We start from the raw sequence: 20480 nt of genomic DNA on the forward strand, positions 1-20480 counted from the left end.
ACTGAGTGCAGAAGTCCTGGCACTCTGTATTGGTGTAACAAACTGCTGGCTTAGGGATAAGAACATTGCCAAAATGCCTATTCTGCTCTAGAATAAAACTGACATCACAACATACTGGTATATAGACAGGGAATATCGTCTGTGGTCCTTACACGAAAGACATTCCAGTGGATATCTTTCTATGCCACCTTTTTAGGTGTGCAAAGACTAGGAATAATTTGCTACTAAAAATGCTTGAAAACATTACTTCCTTTTCAAATCCAGCTGGAAAAAATAAATTTGCCATTTTCTTTTAAATATAAGGAAATAAAATCCTGAAGAAAGGTACTCACTGACTGCTAGATAACATTTCTAACCTCTCACCTATGGGATTTAAGCTTTTTAAAATTCGTAATTGAGTACATCAGAGGCATAGCAAGTGCCACTGGTCTCAGCTTGAAATGAGTAAGTCCTTAACAGAAATGAAGGAACTAAATAAGATGTGACTTTCATAAGTGACAGCAACATCCAAGAATAACTTAATTTAACGAGAAGGAAGCAAAGTTTCTTCTTTAATTCAAATCATAAAATATAATGATGCTTTTAGATACAGAGTAGAAATTCTGTGAAAAAAATCAGCAACAATTAAAGTCCAAAAATTGTGCATGAATTTTATTACTTTGTTTCCCAAGCTAGATTTACAACAGGACATGCAGATGCATTTAACAATGTATTTCACTATATATTCTGCACTTGTGACAGCTGTGCAACAAAAGCAGCAACTGAATTTCCAGTTTTTAGTAACTTCAAAAAGCAACAGAATCTTCAGTAAACAAAAGCTTCACTGTTAGTAGTGTCAGTGTTGAGTTTCTAATGCTTATCAATCAGAAAGGATTAATTTCAGCAGCGGATTTAAAGCTCCTACACCACTTCTACATTAGAAGTTTTGGAAGTGTTTATTACATTTCTTTCACTAGAGATGAGAGTAACAACTTAAGCACATTCAGGCTCTAATGTCTTGACTGAAAATTCAGAAGGGAACAGTAGTGGTAGAATGACAAACAAAAATCTCAGAAGTAACTTATGTAATTCTGACAAGTTCCTTGATGAATCACCAAGATCTACATTCATGTACAGCAAAAAGATGACTGCACAAAATGTCAGTTCTTTTGCAACCAGTTAACACCGATGATGCAAACTCACGAAAATGGTCTGCAGATGAGGCTCAATTTCATATCTTTTAGAGGCTCTAAATATTTGATTGAGAATATTTGTCTTTCAGGAAATGTAAGGGAATTTTGGCATCGAAATAAAGGACAGTATTTCTTTTAAAATCTGAGTATTAGACATTTCAGGAAAAGTTGTGAATCTAACTTCTAACTGGCAGTTTTGGGTTAATGGTTGGACTCAATGATCTTGAACGTTTTTTCCATTCTACATGATTCTGTGAGCCTCATTAAAACTGACAGTACAACGATCACTAGCAGTTACAGTTTACACACAGAAAGACTGACAGCTGCTGTGGAACGACATGAGTCTTCTGCTTTGTGTTTTGAAAGACCTCAGTTACCTGATCACTAACCACTCCACTGCAGGACAGCACAGAAATATATGGTAAGAGTATCCTCGTTGGCACTTAAATGGACAAAGCTGCTTGAGTAATGATCTAATGTGCAATGTACGGCTATTTAAGCTGCAAATAATCAACGGTCTGCACTCAGAAATAGCACTTTGTAGTATATTAAAAATTCCAAGTATGTTTAAATGCTGTAAAGGAAGGAAACAGTAGCGTTAAAAGAGGCAGATGAGTTAAAGTTGTATTTAAGATTTGCAACACATACTTAAGAACAACAGTTAAAAAACCCCTGAAACTCTTGGAAGGCACCTTTTCTGCAACCCTCCATGGTTAGAGAGAACATAGTACTGTTTTCTGTGAGAACACTGAAAATACTGACACAGCAGAACAGCGAAAATCTGACACGCACCTGGAAAAAGTCTCCGGGGAATAAAAATTAAAATGCTTTATCATACATCAAAACATATCCACATTTATCCACTAAGCCAACATGGCCAAGGAACCTCTGGTAACATATACAATTAAAAAAACACAGAAGAGACCAATTAACTAAAATCATGCTTATCTAGCTAAGCTGAAATTCCCTCTAACAAGACCCCTACTGCTTGAGACACACCTCTATGTCACTATGCTCCTGACGCTTCACACTCAGTCGTCAATGCTTTTGTCACCAGTGTGGGGATCACACTTACAGATTACGTGCTCTGCAGGACTACAATAACAGATGCAGGGAAGACTTTAAAATGTCATGAGCATGTCACGTTCTTGTACACTAGTGTAGAAAGGCCTCCCAAAGATAAAGGAGTGTAGACCTGGTTTCATCTTCTCAGCCAAAGCCATTATTATGTTAAGATCGCCCTCTGCTGTCAAGTCAAGATCTATCTTTAAGCTACGAAGAGACTTGAAAGGTTTTTTGCCTTTTTGCCTGCAAGGAAATAAAAACATCTGTTTTAAAAACTAACAAAAGAAGTTTCTCTAAATCTGCTTTCCATAATCCGTTCACTTACGTGTCATCCTCTATGTACTTTATTAAAGTTAAGGCTTTTCTGTGAAGGACTAGCAGAAACTGTGCAAGGAAAGTACTCCTTAGAGACAAGCCAGGCTTCAGGTGAAAGATCTGTTAAAAATTAAGAATATTAGGTAGACATGGAAATTCAAGAATCATTTCAGGAATCTGGAAAATAAAGAAACATTGCATACACACATAACATATCCTTAATTATAGCAAAGCAGGCAAATAACAGCAGATTTGTACACAGTCAGCATGCTTTCTATGTTTTTTATCAGCTCAGATACAATAAAAGCTGTATTACAATTCTGTTTGGACAATTATCTGAAATTATTCCCAGTCATGCAGCTTTTTAAATACTGCAGTTGTAGACACTGTTGCGCAGCAATAGAAAATGGCCCTTGTTTTTCAGCTTAAGCAGGAGTCTCAGTTTTATATCAGTATTTTTCTTTCTACTTATGTAGAGAAGAGTAACAGCAGTAGTATGGAGAAAAGCTACCAAACCATTAAATAATGTATTTGTGTTAAATTATCTGTTACTAGGGGTTGAAGTACTAACCTGTGTTTCTTTTTTTTTTTTTTTTTCTGAAAAAAGAAAAAAAAATTACCTGATCCAAGAAGGCTTTCACTAATGTATCTCTGTGCACAATATCTTGAAAGACATTTCTATAGAAAAGAAAACAAACGTGTGAGTTAATGCCAATAAGAGATATTAACTCGACAGGAGTTGAGCACAGCAGTAGCATTACTGTTGATAGTCTGGTTGAAATTAAAAGTGAATTCAAAATTGTAGTGAATTAGAACTCTGGTATTTTTAAAGATAACACAGAATTTTAAAGCACTCAGAAGAAATGAACTAAATCCAGGAAAGCCATTGGGCTCTATCAAATACACTTTGCTCTATTATATCCCTAATTAAAACAGGCAATAAATTAACAAGACGTGGTCAGATTCATCACTGAAAATTAATTTCAATAATATTTGATGTAACCAAACTACAGAAAGACCAGGTGAATTCTGCCAAAACAAGTGTAACTACGAGAACTGAAGACCTTTTTTTGCTTTCAAGAAGCTCTACATACTTTGTTAGCAAGTAGGCTCTGTAGTCTACACTCTTATCCCAAATCAAGTAACTTTGTGAGATGTGAGAATACGTACAAATCAGGTGTGAAACTCTCATCAGTGTAGATAATATGATCTTGAGACATTTCTTCATTCGAATTAGCTCTCCAAAATGCTGTCAGCTCAGATCTCATGTATCGTCGTTGGTTATAGATATGTTCATGACAAGGGGGCATCTGCTTCACTGTATTGACATCCACATCTATATGTGTAGTAGGGTATGGGGCATACATTACTTGACGGAAGGGCAGCACAAAGCTTCCTGTTGCATCCTGTTTTAGTGAAAAAAGTCCTTTATTTTAGTCAAAAATGCAAAGCTATACTGGGACAAAACAATATTTAAACATCATTCCTACATTTTATAACCCATTTGTTTCTATGTATTTTGTTTGGGACAGTTGGTGGTTTTATTGCAGTAGTAAGTCCTTAACACTGGATGATTTCCTTAACCCAAAGGTGAAAACAGGTACTGAGGTGACCTGTGTATTAGAGTATTGCATCACCTGGTTTGTGAGCCCATTAGCATTAGAGTATTATAGTTACCTGGTAAGTTCAGACTGCTTACTACAGCAAGAAGCATTATTTTTCTATTCATCTTCATAATTGCTACAGATTGTCTGAAATACTTGTAAAGTCCAGGCCTGATGCGATTGTTCTTTCTTGGTTTTGTTAAAAACACAAAAACTTTAATGCCTTCTGGAATTCTAGCCCCAAGCAGACAAAAGCGTATTATTATTGTACCTCAAAGTACAGGAACAATCCTAAACAAACCTCAAAAAACAGATGTGTAACAGAAAAGACTGGCTTGGAATTTTAACTTGAAGATAATTATAAGGAAAGTTACAGTGCCAGAAAAAATGACATCAAGGGAAGACGACACATTTTTTTGAATGTGAATGCGTGTATGTGTGTGCATATCAAATGCAAAAACATACACTGAAGAATGTTCTTAAACTACAGAAGAACAGAACTTTCCTAAGCATACTTACTTTGAGTAAGCCTTGAACAAAAAGTCCTGACTCATATTTGAAAGAGGACTCACTTCTACAGAGTCTGGAACACTTCCGCTCAGACGGTGTGAGAAACAGGCATAATGTTCTCACAATCTGCATTAAAAAGAACAGTTTTGAAAAACATGAAAATGTAAGGAAGTGTGTCTGACTAGACCGTATTAGGCATTTCAAATGATGAACAAAATAGTTCACCACACTTACTAGAAAAGCCAAAACTTTATATAATGACATAGAACAGTGACATGCCTACTTTTATTTATTTTTTTAATTACTGGTGCTGTAAGCCATACTACTCCAGCTTCTTGTCAAATGATGAACAAATTCAACACGTTTTTGCAACCAAGTTTGTTTTTTACCCAATTACGCAGAACAAATCACTTTTGTCTTCTACATCTTTCTTTTAATATACATGAGTTACTGTGATTACTTTCCTAGCCTTTTAGGCCTCTTAGTTTATAAATTTCATATTGAAATAGCAGTTATTGTCTCAAATCAGGCACAGTCAATTTTGTAAGTAAGCATCCATGCTTATTTCCTCAGTAATTTCCTTAAACTCTACTATAATGAACACAGGTACTTCATCACCTATCTTCAAACTTTTGGGCTGAAACAGCTACCAGTAATCACTCCAAATACAACATATATTCCATTCTGCACATCTTTCAGTCTTAAGTTGTGGTGTTCTATCTGTGTCTGTAAGATATTTGAAAAGGCTCTTTCCTTACACAATGTGTTTCTGCAGTACCTAAAACAATTTTTGACTGACACTTTTTGTCACAGCATGCCACAAATGTTTCTTTTTTACTTTGAGGCAAAGTGAAATATGCTATTAAGAAAGCAGTTACTTCAGAAGAGTTGTACTGTGACACAAGGAGCATGCTGCTGATAAGAACATGTATAGAATTAATTTCTAAAATTTACCCTGGATGGATCTTGAGGCTCAAATTCTTTTTCCTGTACTGTTTCTTACACTTTTTCCTATACTGTCTAGTTTATCTATATACCATTTTACATTTTCATAGCCATTTAGACATTAAATCCTTTTTATTAACTATTTAATGATCCACAAGTTTTTTATAACTACTTAACCTTCTAATATTTCCTCTTGTATTATATATAGCACACGTGTGTACATATATAACATTTCTCTTAAGCATATAACATTTCCAAAAACTTAATTGTGTGTAAATCTTAAATCCCTGAAACAATACATATTAACTATGGTTAGCTGTGATTGCAGCTAAGATATGAGAATTTTCTTTTCTCTGGTTTACCTGCTGCTTGTGGACATCTGCTTTTACTGTTGATTTGATCAGAGGTCCTTTATCACTGCTGGTAATACACAAGAAACAATACATTCCCTCTGCGCCAATTTTTGTAAAGCATAACAAACTGTTTAATTTGTAACATAGGTTTACTAAAAGAACTTTTAAATTTTTTATTAGAAACTTTTATATTTCATTAAGGCAAGAAGCCCTCTATACTATAAAATACATAATATATGGTATGTATAGTCCATAAGAAATATATAATATATTCAGCAGGTCCACTGTTCATCATTTTTTATTTCACACTGAAGAAACAGACACAGGTTCCACAACACACAAGCATGATACAGAAGTATGTTTACTGCCCAGTGCAGGAGAAATTACGGAGAACTTTACTGTTTAAGAGCACACCGACAATATCCAAAGACATGGGTATTGTCTGTATATTCATCACTACCAGTGCTCCCGAGGGTTTATTTCTGGGCTTGGTCCTGTTTACTGATGATCTGGATGTGGGGACTGAGTGCACCCTCAGTCAGTTTGCAGATGACACCTAGCTGGCCAGAAGTGCTCTGTTCAAGGACAGAAGGCTCTGCAGAGAGACCTGGACAGACTTGATCAATGGGCCAAGGACAAACTGCATGAGGTGCAAAAAGGCCAAGTGCTGGGTTCCACCTTTGAGTTACAATAACCCCATGCAGCACTACAGGTTGCGGGCAAGTGGCTTGAGAGCTGTTAAGGAAAGAGGGACCTGGGGGTGCTGGTTGACAGCCAGCTTTAAATGAGCCAGCAGTGTGCTCAGGCAGCCAAAAAGGCCAATGGCATCCTGTCCTGTATCAGCAATACTGTGACCAGCAGGACCAGGGCAGTGGTCCTGCACCCTGTACCTGGTTCTCGTGAGACCACAGCACAAACCGTCTTTACTACTGGGCTTCTTGCTTCTAAAAGGACACTGAAGTGCTGTTATGTGTCCAGAGAAGGGCAACAAGGCTCATGAAAGGACTAGAAAACATGTCTTAAGAGGAATGGCTATTTAGGCTTGAGAAGAGGAGGCTCAGGTGACCTCATCACTCTCTACAACTCCCTGAAAGGAGAGTGCAGTGAGGTAAGGACTGGTCTCTCCTGCCATGCCTGCAGTGAGAGGACAAGAAATGATCTTGAAGTGAGACAGGAGAGATTCAGATTAATTATTATAAAAAAAAAAATTTGCTGTTGGCTGTCAGGCACTGGAATAGGTTGCCCAGGGAGATGGTGGAGTCCCCATACCAGGAGGTGTTTAAGAGGTGTCTGGATCTGCTGCTGGGTGATGTGGTTGAGTGGTTTAGGAGTTACACTGGCAGTGCCAGCTGGATGGCTGGACTGAATGACCTTAAAGGTCTTTTCCAACTTTGATCATTCCATGATTCCATGACATAGCTGAAACGGGCAAGCCAGTCAGGTCTCTTTGATTTGTGTATTTTAGCTAAAAACCTAATTTTTAAAGCTCAGACTCATTTACTACTTATGTCCTGTATCAGTTAAATACATTGATTTTCTAAAAGTTGTCAGAATACAACTGAAAGGCAATTTTCTGGCAGAATTATCTTCTGCTAGACCATTCAGCTGAAGATGGCCAGACAACAGTACTCCTTTCTTCAGCCTCAAGCATGTTTACAGATTAACTTTGTTCCAAGTACCACTCCTAATAATCAGCATTTAAGTTCAGTTTATTAGAAAGTATGTTACCTTATTAACTTTTTCTGCACTGCTTCCTACGACTACTGAACAACCACAGGTCTGCAGGTGTGAACTAATGGCACTGCAAGTAAAAACAGACATAGGTTAATACATTTAATGAGATTTTTCAAATGAAACAATTATCACCTTTACAAGAAGAATAAAGTGCTTCAAGTATAAATACAGCCTACATGCCCATAACCATAGGACTTTATACAGTAGTGTAGGTTACTGCTGAAATCCAGAAGTTCAATAGTTTCTTCAGGAAGCACATGTGATGGTGTATAAATAGATGTACCAAGCACTACATATATGAATGCAGTCATGCAGGAGATACTATGAAAGATGACAGAACATCAATTAAAATCTATTAAATACATTATCCCATAGGAAGAGACCAAGTAGCTCTCAAGTTCAACTATTTCTACTTAAAAATCAAAAACAGGGGAAAAAGAGAAATACACAACTCAACAATATGCATGCTACGTGCCTAACCATTAATGACTCTCATTTAGAGTTTATGCACAATCCAGGCTTTTTGCTATTTCAAAAAATGAAAGACTTTGACTTAGAGTCGTATAAAACTAAATGTAGGTATCAAAGAAAAACACGTATTTGATAGGAATTCTTTTATCAAACAAATGATTCTGTGACAACAAAGATGCAGCTATTAGCCTAGAACCATTCTTGTAAAATAACAGAAACTTTTATAACATTTTAATGACAAAAACTCAAAAAGCCAAATACGTGTAATTGTTCCCCCTCCTATAAAGAAATCTATTCCAATCCATGTTCACATGCACATAGATACACTGAGATTCATACACAAGTGTAAATCATTTTACTACAGCATAAATCAAAACTGAATTTCATACTTGAGGAGGAAGCCTTCATGGCAACTATCCCCAATGTCATCATCATTTAGCACTGTGTCACTTATCTGAAATGCAAGTAAATATAAAAAAAAGTTAGACAAGAATCAGATCACCTTCTAATTAGTCGAATTTCACTTTGACAGATGGGAACTGTTTGAAAACTATTTAAGTTGTAAGAATTCCCTGAAAAGCAGAATCTTCAGAAGACCTGACTTCAGACAAAGCATTTTGAAAATGAGAAAACAACTTGTTTATTAAGTCCTCACCAGTCACAAGTCAGGGTCCTCCTAGTGGTTGTGCCTTTTTTTTTTTTTTTTCTGTAAAAAATGTCCAGAATACTTTACACTAGAGCATGTCTATTATTAATTAGTATCAATTAATTAGTATCAATTCTACTTCTTCCATGAGAACACTGTAATGCTCAAAAACAGGTATCAACATCAAATCCTTTAATCTGCCCATTCATTTTGGTTTGCATCAAACTGCCTTTCCACTCATACAATCATACAGTCAATTTTGCTAAGTGATGACTGTAAAAAATGCCATTATGGCATTTCTTGACATTAATACTATGTCGTTCCGTACACCACTTAGGAGAACTTGATGTGGAGCAACAGGACTACACAAGAATTTAGCAAAATCGGCATTTTCTCTGGCAAAGTGAGTACCAAAGTTGAGTTCCAAAGCTATGTTTTATCCATAGGGAGAAAGTCATTTTTAAAGAATTCAGAATACAAATAAAACAAGAACTTACATCTATTTCTTCTGGAACACTGTGTGATTTCATAGATGAAAGGAGTTCCATTACAGGAATGACTTCTCCTGTCAGCATTGGAATGATGCTCTGACCCTGCACGATAAATAAGATGCTTGAAGTAAAAGCACATTGGGTAGTATTAGAAGTTATTACTAATGTGAACTTGCAGTATTACATGCAAGACATCCTAACTTCCTATTGCTTGGAAGGGTAGTATGAGCAGAAATTGACGCATAGACCTTTTGGGCTTTGTTCATCAGTAATTATGAACTGGAAACACCTATTTGGCTTCTTAACATCATACCTAAAATGTATTTCTAGGTCTTATGTGAATTTTCAGCATCAGTTTTGATTGGCCTAGACAACAAGTATTTGATGTTGTTTGCAACCCAAGACAGATGTGAGGTAATTTGATCATACTGTGTTATGTGCAATCACTGTTAAGCATTTTACGTACAAGTCTGATGTTTTAACAATGACTGGAAACCAAAACCAGGCATATTACTTATTAACATGCAAAAATACTTTCCTGACTTATCTATCACAAGAAAATGAAGCCACAATCTCACATTTAGAGTTTCAGAAATCAAATTCTTTTCATGGTCTCATCCATTAAGTTTCCAAGCACATTTCAACATGATAGATTCTGTATGTCTCTGTAATTCTAAAAGGTGACCTAACCTAATGGAAAAACCACCTTGACAGGAGGGTGGCATGACTCCACAGACGCTGCTACCTTCAGAGCTTCAAGTTCAAGTTAATCAGTTTCCTTTTATGAAAGGTAATATTCTTCACAGATTTCTACTTTATCCCTAAAGTGATTAAATATATTTTCCTTTAATTTGATCACAGCTTCCATCATCCTGTCTTCAGAAACTTTGCCTACTGTGCATGTCTCATTATTAGCCAGACCAGCGCATCCTCCTCGATACCAGAAATATGAAGCAACACCAACTTCTACAGTCATCTGATGCAGTCAAATGGTTTTGCAATGGTGTGTCATTTGCATCCACCAGATGGCCCTTACCTGATCCTCCACTCTTTCTGTGCCTTCCAAGACAATCTTCTGGAAATGTTCTTGCCTCTCCTGAGCAAGAGAAGCAGTTAAATATAAACGCTCTGGCATTTGTTCATGTATGTATGCACACAACAGTCACTCATTACAGTTCCTTCCTTGTAGAGTCACGCTTCTTAGATTGAAATTTTGATGTTCAAGTCTTTTTTTCTTTTACAGAGTTGACTTTAGGAGGAAGTGATGTCACACAACAAAGATCAACACTCCCTGCTCTGCACTCCACTGCACATCGCCCATGTTTGGGCAGGAAAGGAAGTGTTTGATGACAATGTTAGAACATTTTCTTTATTACAGATCAAGAAAATGCCACATGATCAGATTACAGTGAAGAATTCCACTTTATGTATGGATTTTTATTTTCAAATGGATACAGTATAAATTGAGGATTTCTGACGCAAAAAGAAAAAAGTAAGATCTTCAGAATGAGAAAAATTATTTGACTGGAGAGGGTGGGAAACAAAAGACCTTTTTCCCCTCACTTCTTGAGGCACTTACAAATCTTCAAAACATTGTTTTATAAACAAGTACAGGAGATATGAAACCTCAAAGTACACAAAACACAATGTACAAGAGGCTGAACAAAGCTCTGAAAATAGACTCATCAGCAGCTGAATAGCAAACTGCATTTAAAATGAACTTGCAATGGAACAGTTATTATTCACAAAGACAATTTGGCATTGATCACTAGAGCATTAACACCAGTCACAAAAAATAGCAGACGCTGATAGAACAAATGATAACTTTTGCTAGATGCTGACAGGTTATTGCATTTTTATTGGTTCCTCATTAGTTTCCTGTGACTGACCTACTCCGAGTTAATCAACTTCAAGTGTGAAAAGAGTCTGCAAGAGGTTTCTTTGAGCAGATGGATAGGAAATAAGCTAGAGTAGTTTACCCTTAAACAGGAATAAAACTTTTCTAACCATCTAAAAGAAGCATCAGTGAAAACCAATACTGGAACAAGGCAGATTCCTTCAGGGCACCTCCAGCCTTCAGTCAGAGAAGAAAGACATCCTTGACAATCACCTGAAAAAAACCTCAGTCTTCTTGAAGATAAGGCTGAACAAATGGTTCAGAATATATATAAGAATATATTTCTTTTCAGAAATATAACTGTTCAAAATTATTAGACAAACATACAGAGCATAAATTGGAGTAGGTGAAAGGGGTTTCTAATCCCATATTGATTACTTGTTCAGAGTTGCTTGTCTTTCTTTGCCAGTCTGAACACTGCACCATGTTTCTCCTAATTTTCGAGTTCAGAAGGCTTCTTCTTATCTCAAGTCTAGCTGGAAATGTTACCTGGCACTACATTATGCAGAACTAACGAGAGCTAATATTCACAACTGTCAGAACATCCAGAACAGATACACAACACCTTTCAGACAGACTCTATAATTTTTTTTTAATTTGCTGCATGTAACCATAGCTGCTAAACTACCTCAAAATGCAAACTACAGAATGAAGCAGTTTTAATTCGTTATCATTGTTATGATTATTCTACAACTCATGCCTAAATTTTAATCTACATTTTCCAAGCAGTTTTCTCTTTTCTAAATAAGACTGAAGAATTGCAAATATATGAAGGGATCTGTGCTCTCCTTCAAAAAACAAAAAACCCAAAAAACCATAATAAATGTCTATTTCAGAATTCAGAATGTATCATTGTCTCAGCTAATTCAACTGACCTACCTGCTCAAAGAAAAAAACTTTTTGTCATTCTTGATGCTGCTTGAAGGTTACTTCTACTGTGGAAACATACTGGTATGGAGCAGTATCTAAAAACTGAGAAAATGTATAATAGCTAAAAACGATGGATAATTCTTATCTGAGCACTCACATTAGAAGTCAGTACAGAGGACAGTAAATGAAAGAAGCAATGCAATCAGGAATATGAGACAGCATTCACTTACATCAAAACCACTAACATCTAGCAGGGTTTTAAAAGACTGGATTAAGGAAATAAATATTTATGTTTCCACTATATTGAGAAAGAACTTTATGTACTGTACGTCCTCTGAAAAGTAAACCCCAGAAAGTATGAAAAGCCAGTGTTTCAGAAAGCATTACCAGCCATCATCAGGCAATACAGCAAAAAGGAAACACCACCACAAAAGTAATATTGGCTTGTTATTTCTGTAATAAGTTCAGACAAGAGCACTCAAAGAATAAGTTTAAAGTATATTGACTACAGGTCTCAGAACAGATGATAACAGACAAATGTGCATCATCATATACACTAGAGCTGATGTACACTCTGCTGTTTTAAGACAGCTTGGACTCCAAGATGACAAAAAGTTTTATTTTTACCATTAGACTGTTATTTGGTTTCAAGAAAAATACATAAAACATTTCACTTAGTAAGGAAATATCCATGATTTACCCAAAGGTCAGAGTTCCAATGCTTAAGAAACAATTTAGCCTGTTTTCCTAGACAGGAGCAGAAATATTTCCACTAAAGCAGATGTACTTCTTTAGTTCTACACGGTTTTAAGTCCTGACGAACTGTTCATTAATACCCTCTTTTTTAAAAAATAAACCTGTAACAGCAATGAGAAGATTAATTGCATCAGTTTCCTTTCCGGACCTCAACAAGGAAAACAATGATTTCAAACACAGTAAATTTACAATTATACCTAGTTTAAATACACAAATTAAGACAATTAAAAGCAACAATTTATATGAAATTCCAAGAGATCAAAAACTGTGCAGGAAATCTCTTTCAAATACACAGTCTTGTAGAGGCTATATAGCATCACCAGGATAATCCTGTGGCTAAACATCCCAGCCTTGAATTTGCTGACATAATAATTTGACAACCTTTAACCTTCAAATCTGTACAGAGATGAGCTTTTTCTGAGTTTGTTCCTCTGGACTCCACATAACAGGTGTCACAGCATCTCAATTTTTGCTTCTGCACAAGACAATCTAACAATTATTTTAAGTAATGAAGAATAAACTTACCTTATGCATCCATATCCTTCCTTTCCTTATAATGTGTGTTAACCTATCCACGCACACTCTGTGAAGGGGCAGGTAGAAACCAAGTTCACTTTGCGGAAGTATAATTGATAGTCCATATGTGCTTCTGTCTCCGTTCCAGTTTCCATCAAAGATCAATGACACAATAATTACTCTTTTTTCAGCCAAAACAAAGAACTTCACATCTATGGCACCACTTTCTGCATTCCGAAGTATTTCTCCATTCAGGGTGTGGTTAGCAAGAAAAATGATTTCACCATCACTGAGAAGTACCTGTTCTGTCTTTGGAGCCCAGATATGCCGCACTCGAGGGCCAAGAATATTGTCCCAGTAAGCAAAAGTGGCAGCCAATAATGGTGACTCGCCGTTCAAAGAGATCTCTGTCTTAGCAACAGCTGGAGACGGTGGTGGACAAAGAGCTGACATGCCTGTTTCCTCCCTCTTGTCTAACTGAAATGATTACATTACCTAAAAAAAAAAAAAAAAGGTTTTTGTAGGGAAAAAAAAAGTTAGAGCAGCCCTCATAATTACATCATCTTCTTTTTACATGGGCAGGGAGTGATAGGACTTGTTTTAAACCAAGACAGGAAATATTTAGATTAGATGTTAGGAAGAAATTCTTTACTGTGACAGTGGTGATGCACTGGGAACAAGTTGCCCAGAAAAGTGGATGCTCAATCCCTGGAAATGATCAAGGCCAGGCTGGATGGAGCACTGAGAAACCTGATTTAGTGGGATGGCATGCCTGCCCAGAGCAAGGGGTGTTGGAACTACATCATCTTTAAGGTCCCTTCCAACCAAAGCCTTTCCACAATTCTTTTCTTTCCAAATGACACTTTTAAGAAGCAACCTGACTTCTTACCCCAAGATTTCATTGTAGACTTCATTCAGAGAGTTAGTATATATGTATATTAACTTCGTTTCACATAACGAAGTGGCATGCTTTACAATCGTTAGTCAGACTTTAAATGCCCTTTACTCATTACAGAAGAATGATGAACTTGCACAACATACTGTTTGTGTATGAAAACTGACAGGATAAATATATCCTTTACATCACGCGCAGAGTGTTATGATACAAGACAAGCGTTCAGCACTTCAGAGAATGTATTGACAGATAATTTCTTATCTTGCTTTTACACAATTCCTGAACATTTTCCCCAGCAGTTTCCACCAACTCTACAGCTTTCCCATTCTGATGAGGCAGCACAAGATAACAGGAAGTTCCATCTTCCGTAAAAGTTATGCTAGAGTCACAGGAAGAAATGAAATAAAAAAGATTTGCAAACAAATGAACCAAGGACAGAAAACTGTAACAGCTAGAACCCACTTATACTGCGGAAAACATCCCGTGAGCAGTTTGTAACCTTCCTCTCCTTTCTGCCAGCAGCGCTCCACACGACAGCAGCAGGAAATCCCACCCGGGACCACAGGAGCGGGAACACACGCGTCACTACCGCAGCTCTAACACGCCAGAGCTCTGCATCTGAACTTCTTTTTCCTTTTTTATTTATTACCTCACAGCAGAAGCGTAAAACCTCTTTCGCTCCGGCTTCTTCTCAAGAGGCAACCGGTGCCCCGCCCGAGCAGCAACCGGGAAGCCACGCCATCTGACATGGCTATCTGACACCGTGACTTTACGATTTTCAGGGAAGACACGGCGCCAGCCACTTCCACTAACTCCTTGCACCCATGGGCTGACCAGAGGCTGGCTTGCACCACCGCCTCTCCAAAGGCGAGGCCGCTGCCACCTCGCCGGCTGCAGCACCTCTGCTCTCCTGGCCCGGATCAGGCCCGTGTCGAACCGTTCGTGTCTGCTCTGAACCTCCAGGGGAGGCCGTAGGGAGGCAGCTGCGGGACGGCCCCGCTCCTTTCTCCCCAAAGCAAAGCGACCGCTGACACGGACCCCAACCCTAACATACACCCACCGCCCCGGCCCCACGCCCGCCTCACCTCGGCTCCGGCCGCTGCCCCGCGCCTGCGCCGCCCCGCCCCTGCCGCACACAGCGGCCTCCGCAGGCGCGGCACCGCCCCGGCCCCGGAGAAGCTCTGCCGGTGTGACCGCGCCGGGCGGGAGGGGCAGTGCTGGTGTCACCGCCCCACGCCGAGCCGGGGGAAGCCGTGCCGGTGTGACGGCTCCAGGCCCAACTTGGGGGATCCGTGCCCGGTGTATCCCTGGCGAGGGGAGTGGGTCGTGTCTGGCGGGTCACAGTGGAAGGAAACAGGCCCAACCCAGTGTGGTTTGTAGAGGAAGCCAAAAGACAAAACTGTATTGTGTCGGGAGCATCCGGCACAATTTATGGAGGGGCTTTTAGGCCTAAAAGACGAAGTTGGTAATTGTTATAAATTATCAGAACCAATATCCAAAATCAAAGATTTATTTAACAAATTTGAAAAGCAATTTCGGAAAACGCCACAATAAACTCGGACAACATCGGTCGAATGTTGGGTGGACAATCCGGGAGCAGCAAAGGGTGCTTCTCCAGAGTACTGCCCACCCATTTCGGGTCTCAGGGTAATTGTTTTATACCATTTTTCTACCCTGAGGCGTAAACAAGATGGTAACAAAAGAACCCGAAGAATATGACATCATGTACATAATACAATCATTGAAATGTCCGGTATCCCACAAGGAATATCTGAAAGAGTTTCCTGAGAAATTAAAAAGATGTCTGAATAAAAAGTCTCCGAATCTTCTGTCGGGAGGTTTCTGCTGCCCTCTGCCCAGATTGGTATCGGATCTCCTGGTGAACTGTGAAGATGTGGTCAGCCCGTGATTAATGGGTCGTTTCCTGGTTATATCTCTCTGGCAGATGTCGAGGTAACACCTTTGGACTGTGAAAAGACTGTGGTATGCAAAGACATGCCCTGGAACTGTTTCCAGGAATTCAGGGGTTTTTACATTCCACTGTAAAGTTTTAATACACACAATTTTAATCCACAAATTTAATGCTATATATCTATTACAGTAATGATGGGATGGAGTTGGTAGCCAAAAGTAGTGCATGCTGAATGGTGAAGGTGTGCGAGGTTTGTTTAGTGTTGCAGGTACGTGGTGAGTACCTATAGTCCTCTTAATTAGTCGTCCTGTCCGGGGGCCTGTGGGGAAGCCAGAGAGGATACTCATCGTTAGGAATTGTAGTGATAGGATAAGGAGGAATGGGTTCACAGTGACAGAGGGGAAATTCAGATTAGATATTGGGAAGAAATGCTTTACTGTGAGGGTGATGAGACACAGGAACGAGTTGCCCAGAGAAACTGAGTGCCCCATCGCTGGCAATGTTTAAAGCCGGACTGGATAAGGCCTTGAGCAACTGGTGTGGTGGGAGGTGTCCCTGCCCATGGTGGGGGGTTGGAACAGGATGGTCTCTGAGGACCCTTCCAACCCCTTAACAGGCTATGATTCTGTGATTGAAATCCCCACAGTCACGTATTAGAGACATTTATTTAATTACGGCCTAGAAAATTGGAATTTGCTGAAGTACCCTGAGGTTGAATCCTGAAGTACCTTGAGGACTTGCATCTTTGGCAACTTGAACAGGGCCATTCAGGAAGTCTTAATAGGACACAAGAGACCTGAAGTGTGGTGGTTTTTTGTTTGTTTTGGGTTTTTTGGTGGGTTTTTTTGGTTGTTTGTTTGTTTGTTTGTTTGTTTGTGGGTTTTTTGTTTGTTTGTTTTTTAATTTTTTTATTCACACTCTCCAAATTTAATCACAAAAATCCCTCACCTCAAAATTCACAGAATTTCAATTCCCCTTGGGAGGGACCTCTGGAGATAATCCTATCCAACCTCCGTGCCAAGGCAGAGTCACCTAGAGCAGGTTACATAGTAAGGTGTCGTGGTGGGTCTTGAATGTTACCAGAGACACTCCGTGACCTCCCTGAGAAGCCTGTAAAATTTGCTTTAGTGATAGACAATTGAACAGTATCACATTGAAAAATGTGGTCTTCAGCCAGCAAAAATTTGCCTTTTAGATTAATTAATGATTTTAAAAACTAATGCTAAACATGAAATTACTTATGTCTATGTTGGATTGCAATTTTAATTTCTGAGAAGCAAAGCTCAAATAAAAGTAAAAAAAGCGTAACCATTACAGAAAAGCTTGGAGGAATAATGGAACTAAACTAGTTTGAAAAGTTACTGCTATTTAATTTGTTTAATACAAAAATTGGACATCAAACCGTGGCATTTCACTGCTCACCTCTTGTCTAAATAGCAGTCTATGCAGTTCATAAAAAAGGGTTTGTGTCTTTAAATTGATTATCATTCAGTTATAGGCACCAAGCTGTACAGTAGAAAAAATGCAGTTATTATTAAATCAGTAATGATACTGAATAAGTGGACTTCAGAAATGAAGATGTAAGCTTTGTCATAATTTTGTAACTGGATTGTCGTGTAGCCTTGCATAAGACACTTAACATTGCTGTATCAGTTTTCCCATTATCAACTGCCTTGAGAATTCTACATTTGAAGTCAAATCATCATGTTCTACCTGTAATAGATATATAGTATTAAATTCATGGATCAAAATTGTGTGTATTAAACTTTGCAGTGGAATGTAAAAAACCCTGAATTTATGGAAACAATTCCAGGACGTCTCTTTACATACCACAGTCTTTTCTTAGTCCAAAGGTGTTTCCTCGACATCTGCTGGAGAGATAACCGGGAAACGACCCATTAATCATGGGCTGACCACATATTCACAGTTCATCAGGAGATCCGATACCAATCTGGGCGGAGGGCGGCAGAAACCTTCCAACAGAAGATTCGGAGACTTTTTATTCAGAGGTCTTTTCAATTTCTCAGGAAGCTCTTTCAGATATTCCTTGCGGGATACCAGACATTTCAATGATTGTGTTATGTACATGATGTCATGTTCTTCAGGTTCTTTGTTACCATCTTGTTTATGCCTCAGGGTAGAAAAATGGAATAAAACACTTACCCTGAGACCCCGAATTTGTGGGCAGTACTCCGGAGATGCACCCTTTGCTGCTTCCGGATTGTCCACCCAACATTCGATCGATGTTGTCCGAGTTTATTGTGGCGTTTTCCGAAATTGCTTTTCAAATTTGTTAAATAAATCTTTGATTTTGGATATTGGCTCTGATCATTTGTAACATACCCAAAGAAACATAATCATGAATTACAAGTCCTTTATTTGTTCTCAAAGTTACAGATGAGTCTCTGTAAGTGCTGCGGTGATAGTGTTGGCAGTGTGAAATTTCTGTCTGTCATAGCAATAGGTGGTTGTCTTTTTCATTTCCTTCACTGTTGAATACTGTCTTCTCACAGAGAAGTGAGTCTCATTGCATATAATCTGAAGAGTGTTAACAATATTTCTGCAGGTGCCTTTTTTGGACACATCAGATAAATGACGGGCTGCGGTGTAAACGGTTATTTTTCCCCTGACAGAATACATCTGGCTATGAAACCTAATGCTGCACATCTGCACAGAAATTAGAGTATGTAACACAGAGAAGATGAAAGTGAGCTCAGGCACTGAGCTCAAGTGAAAACGCATCACAATTTTATTTGTGTTTTTAGTAATGGCAGCCTGAATCATCATCATGAGTTCTCGCTTTAGAATAAGGGAGTACATGGACAAGAAGGGAAAGAAATAAAATATAGTGGAATTCAGTTGCTCAGCCTGGTGGCGTAAGGCCAGGGAAATGTATGGTGTTACCTAGCTACCTGCTTCAGTGAAACCATGCATGCACTCGGACAGTGAAGGCTTGCATCACTTCATAAAACTGATATTGAAGAAAGCTAATTTCACTGTAATGAAACTCTTTTTCAGCCAGAGCAGATTGCTGCAAAATTAATGTCCAAGGTAAAAGAGAGCAAATGGGAAAGGTTGGATTAGGTTTTAAGAAACAGGAGCACTCAGTGGTAGTACAGGTCAGTGCTGAGATTATGCTTTATGTACACATAAGCAGTATGAAGGCAGATTTTGAGAAAACAAAACTTGCACTCCCCTATCACCAGCTAGTCATTCTTGTAAGAGGTGAATGATGGGCCTTTTCTCAGTACTTCTGGTTGATGGTTTAAGGCTATTTCACATCTATGTTAGAACCAATGAAGCATGCTTACACTGTCACTGTGTGTTCATTGAGTCTCTTGTTACAAGTTTTAACTTGTTCTTAGAATCACTGGCTTTAGTAAGTACATGCAAATTTGAGCTTGTAAGGGCCCATGCAAATTTGAGCTTGACCTGTGAATATAAATTGATTACACAGAACTTCTGGTATTGATTCTAGCTGCCCCTCACCAGCTGTTTGTATCTGAGTGGTGCTATCCCAGAGTGCTGTCATTATGTTTGTACTTCTCTGATCACAGAATGGGTCAGATTGGAAGGGGCCACATTGGGTCATCTGGTTCAACCTCCCTGCTCAAGCAGGGTTGGGGTTATCCCAAAGCATATGGCACAGGTTTGTGTGCAGATGGGTCCTGAATATCTCCAGTGAGACAGAATCCACAACCTCTGGGCAACCTGTTCCAGTGTGATCACTAAATACACAGGCATGACAGTGTAGGGACGCATTAGTTACAGAAAGCAGCTTGAAATTCTAGAGCCACTCAGTTGAAGTTAACAATATTCAAATAGAATTTAGGGATACAGAATTTTGAAGTGCTGAGGTATTTAATTTCAAGGGGACTCCCTCTCCCCTATCTCCCCCCACCCCTGATTCTTCCACCTGTGGAAATAGTGATTTGATCCCCTAAAGAAAAGTGTTACATCTTCAAGCCCTTGTGACTGGTGAAATTGCTACAGAAGATATATGTAAATGGGTGGTGGGAGAAAGCATGTATATGACAAAAGAGCTTATAGGAAATAGCTGTATTGGAGCTCAGGGAACACTGGTCATCCTCTGAACAGATGTCACTGACTTTTACACAACAACAGTTCAGCTGTGTAGAGACTGGAGAGACAAACTGTGGATTTAAGCAATAACGATAGTTAACTTTTTCTTGACTGCTGAAATCACACTGAGAGTTCCTCTTCAGATGCCAGAAATTAAAAAAATTGAAAACCAAAATCAGTGTCTTAAAAGATGCTTGCCATCAATTAAAAACGTCTAACAAAATGATGATGCTGTTTTATTTATG

General features: G+C 38.6%; 1 protein-coding gene across 2 annotated transcripts; it reads right to left on the minus strand.

Annotated features, from left to right (window-relative positions):
- Positions 1–624: 624 nt before the first annotated feature.
- On the minus strand, positions 625–15361 carry C9orf72 (C9orf72-SMCR8 complex subunit). 2 transcript variants are annotated; one of them, XM_066181466.1, is made up of 11 exons: positions 15326–15361; positions 13355–13840; positions 10343–10402; positions 9313–9408; positions 8559–8623; positions 7693–7765; positions 4676–4792; positions 3723–3958; positions 3173–3230; positions 2563–2672; positions 625–2480 (listed from the first exon to the last, which is right to left on the minus strand). In XM_066181466.1, the coding sequence occupies exons 2-11, from the start codon at positions 13796–13798 to the stop codon at positions 2294–2296; spliced, it is 1446 nt and encodes a 481-aa protein (XP_066037563.1). In that variant the 5' UTR covers positions 13799–13840; positions 15326–15361; the 3' UTR covers positions 625–2293. The 2 variants fall into 2 exon arrangements, with proteins under 2 accessions (XP_066037563.1, XP_066037564.1); XM_066181467.1 differs by lacking the exon at positions 15326–15361 and adding an exon at positions 14890–15211.
- Positions 15362–20480: the final 5119 nt, after the last annotated feature.

Source organism: Chamaea fasciata, unplaced genomic scaffold (genome assembly GCF_029207755.1).
Source record: "Chamaea fasciata isolate MVZ Bird 193981 ecotype frontalis unplaced genomic scaffold, bChaFas1.0.hap1 SCAF_4, whole genome shotgun sequence".
NCBI lineage: Eukaryota > Metazoa > Chordata > Aves > Passeriformes > Sylviidae > Chamaea > Chamaea fasciata.

Coding starts and splice junctions, on each gene's coding strand:
- C9orf72 (XM_066181466.1), bottom strand. CDS start 13,798: ATGTCAGCTCTTTGTCCACCACCGTCTCCAGCTGTTGCTAAGACAGAG. Junction 9,409..10,342: donor CAGAAAGAGTGGAGGATCAG/GTAAGGGCCATC, acceptor TTTATCGTGCAG/GGTCAGAGCATCATTCCAAT. Junction 2,673..3,172: donor TGAAAGCCTTCTTGGATCAG/GTAATTTTTTTT, acceptor AATTTTTAACAG/ATCTTTCACCTGAAGCCTGG.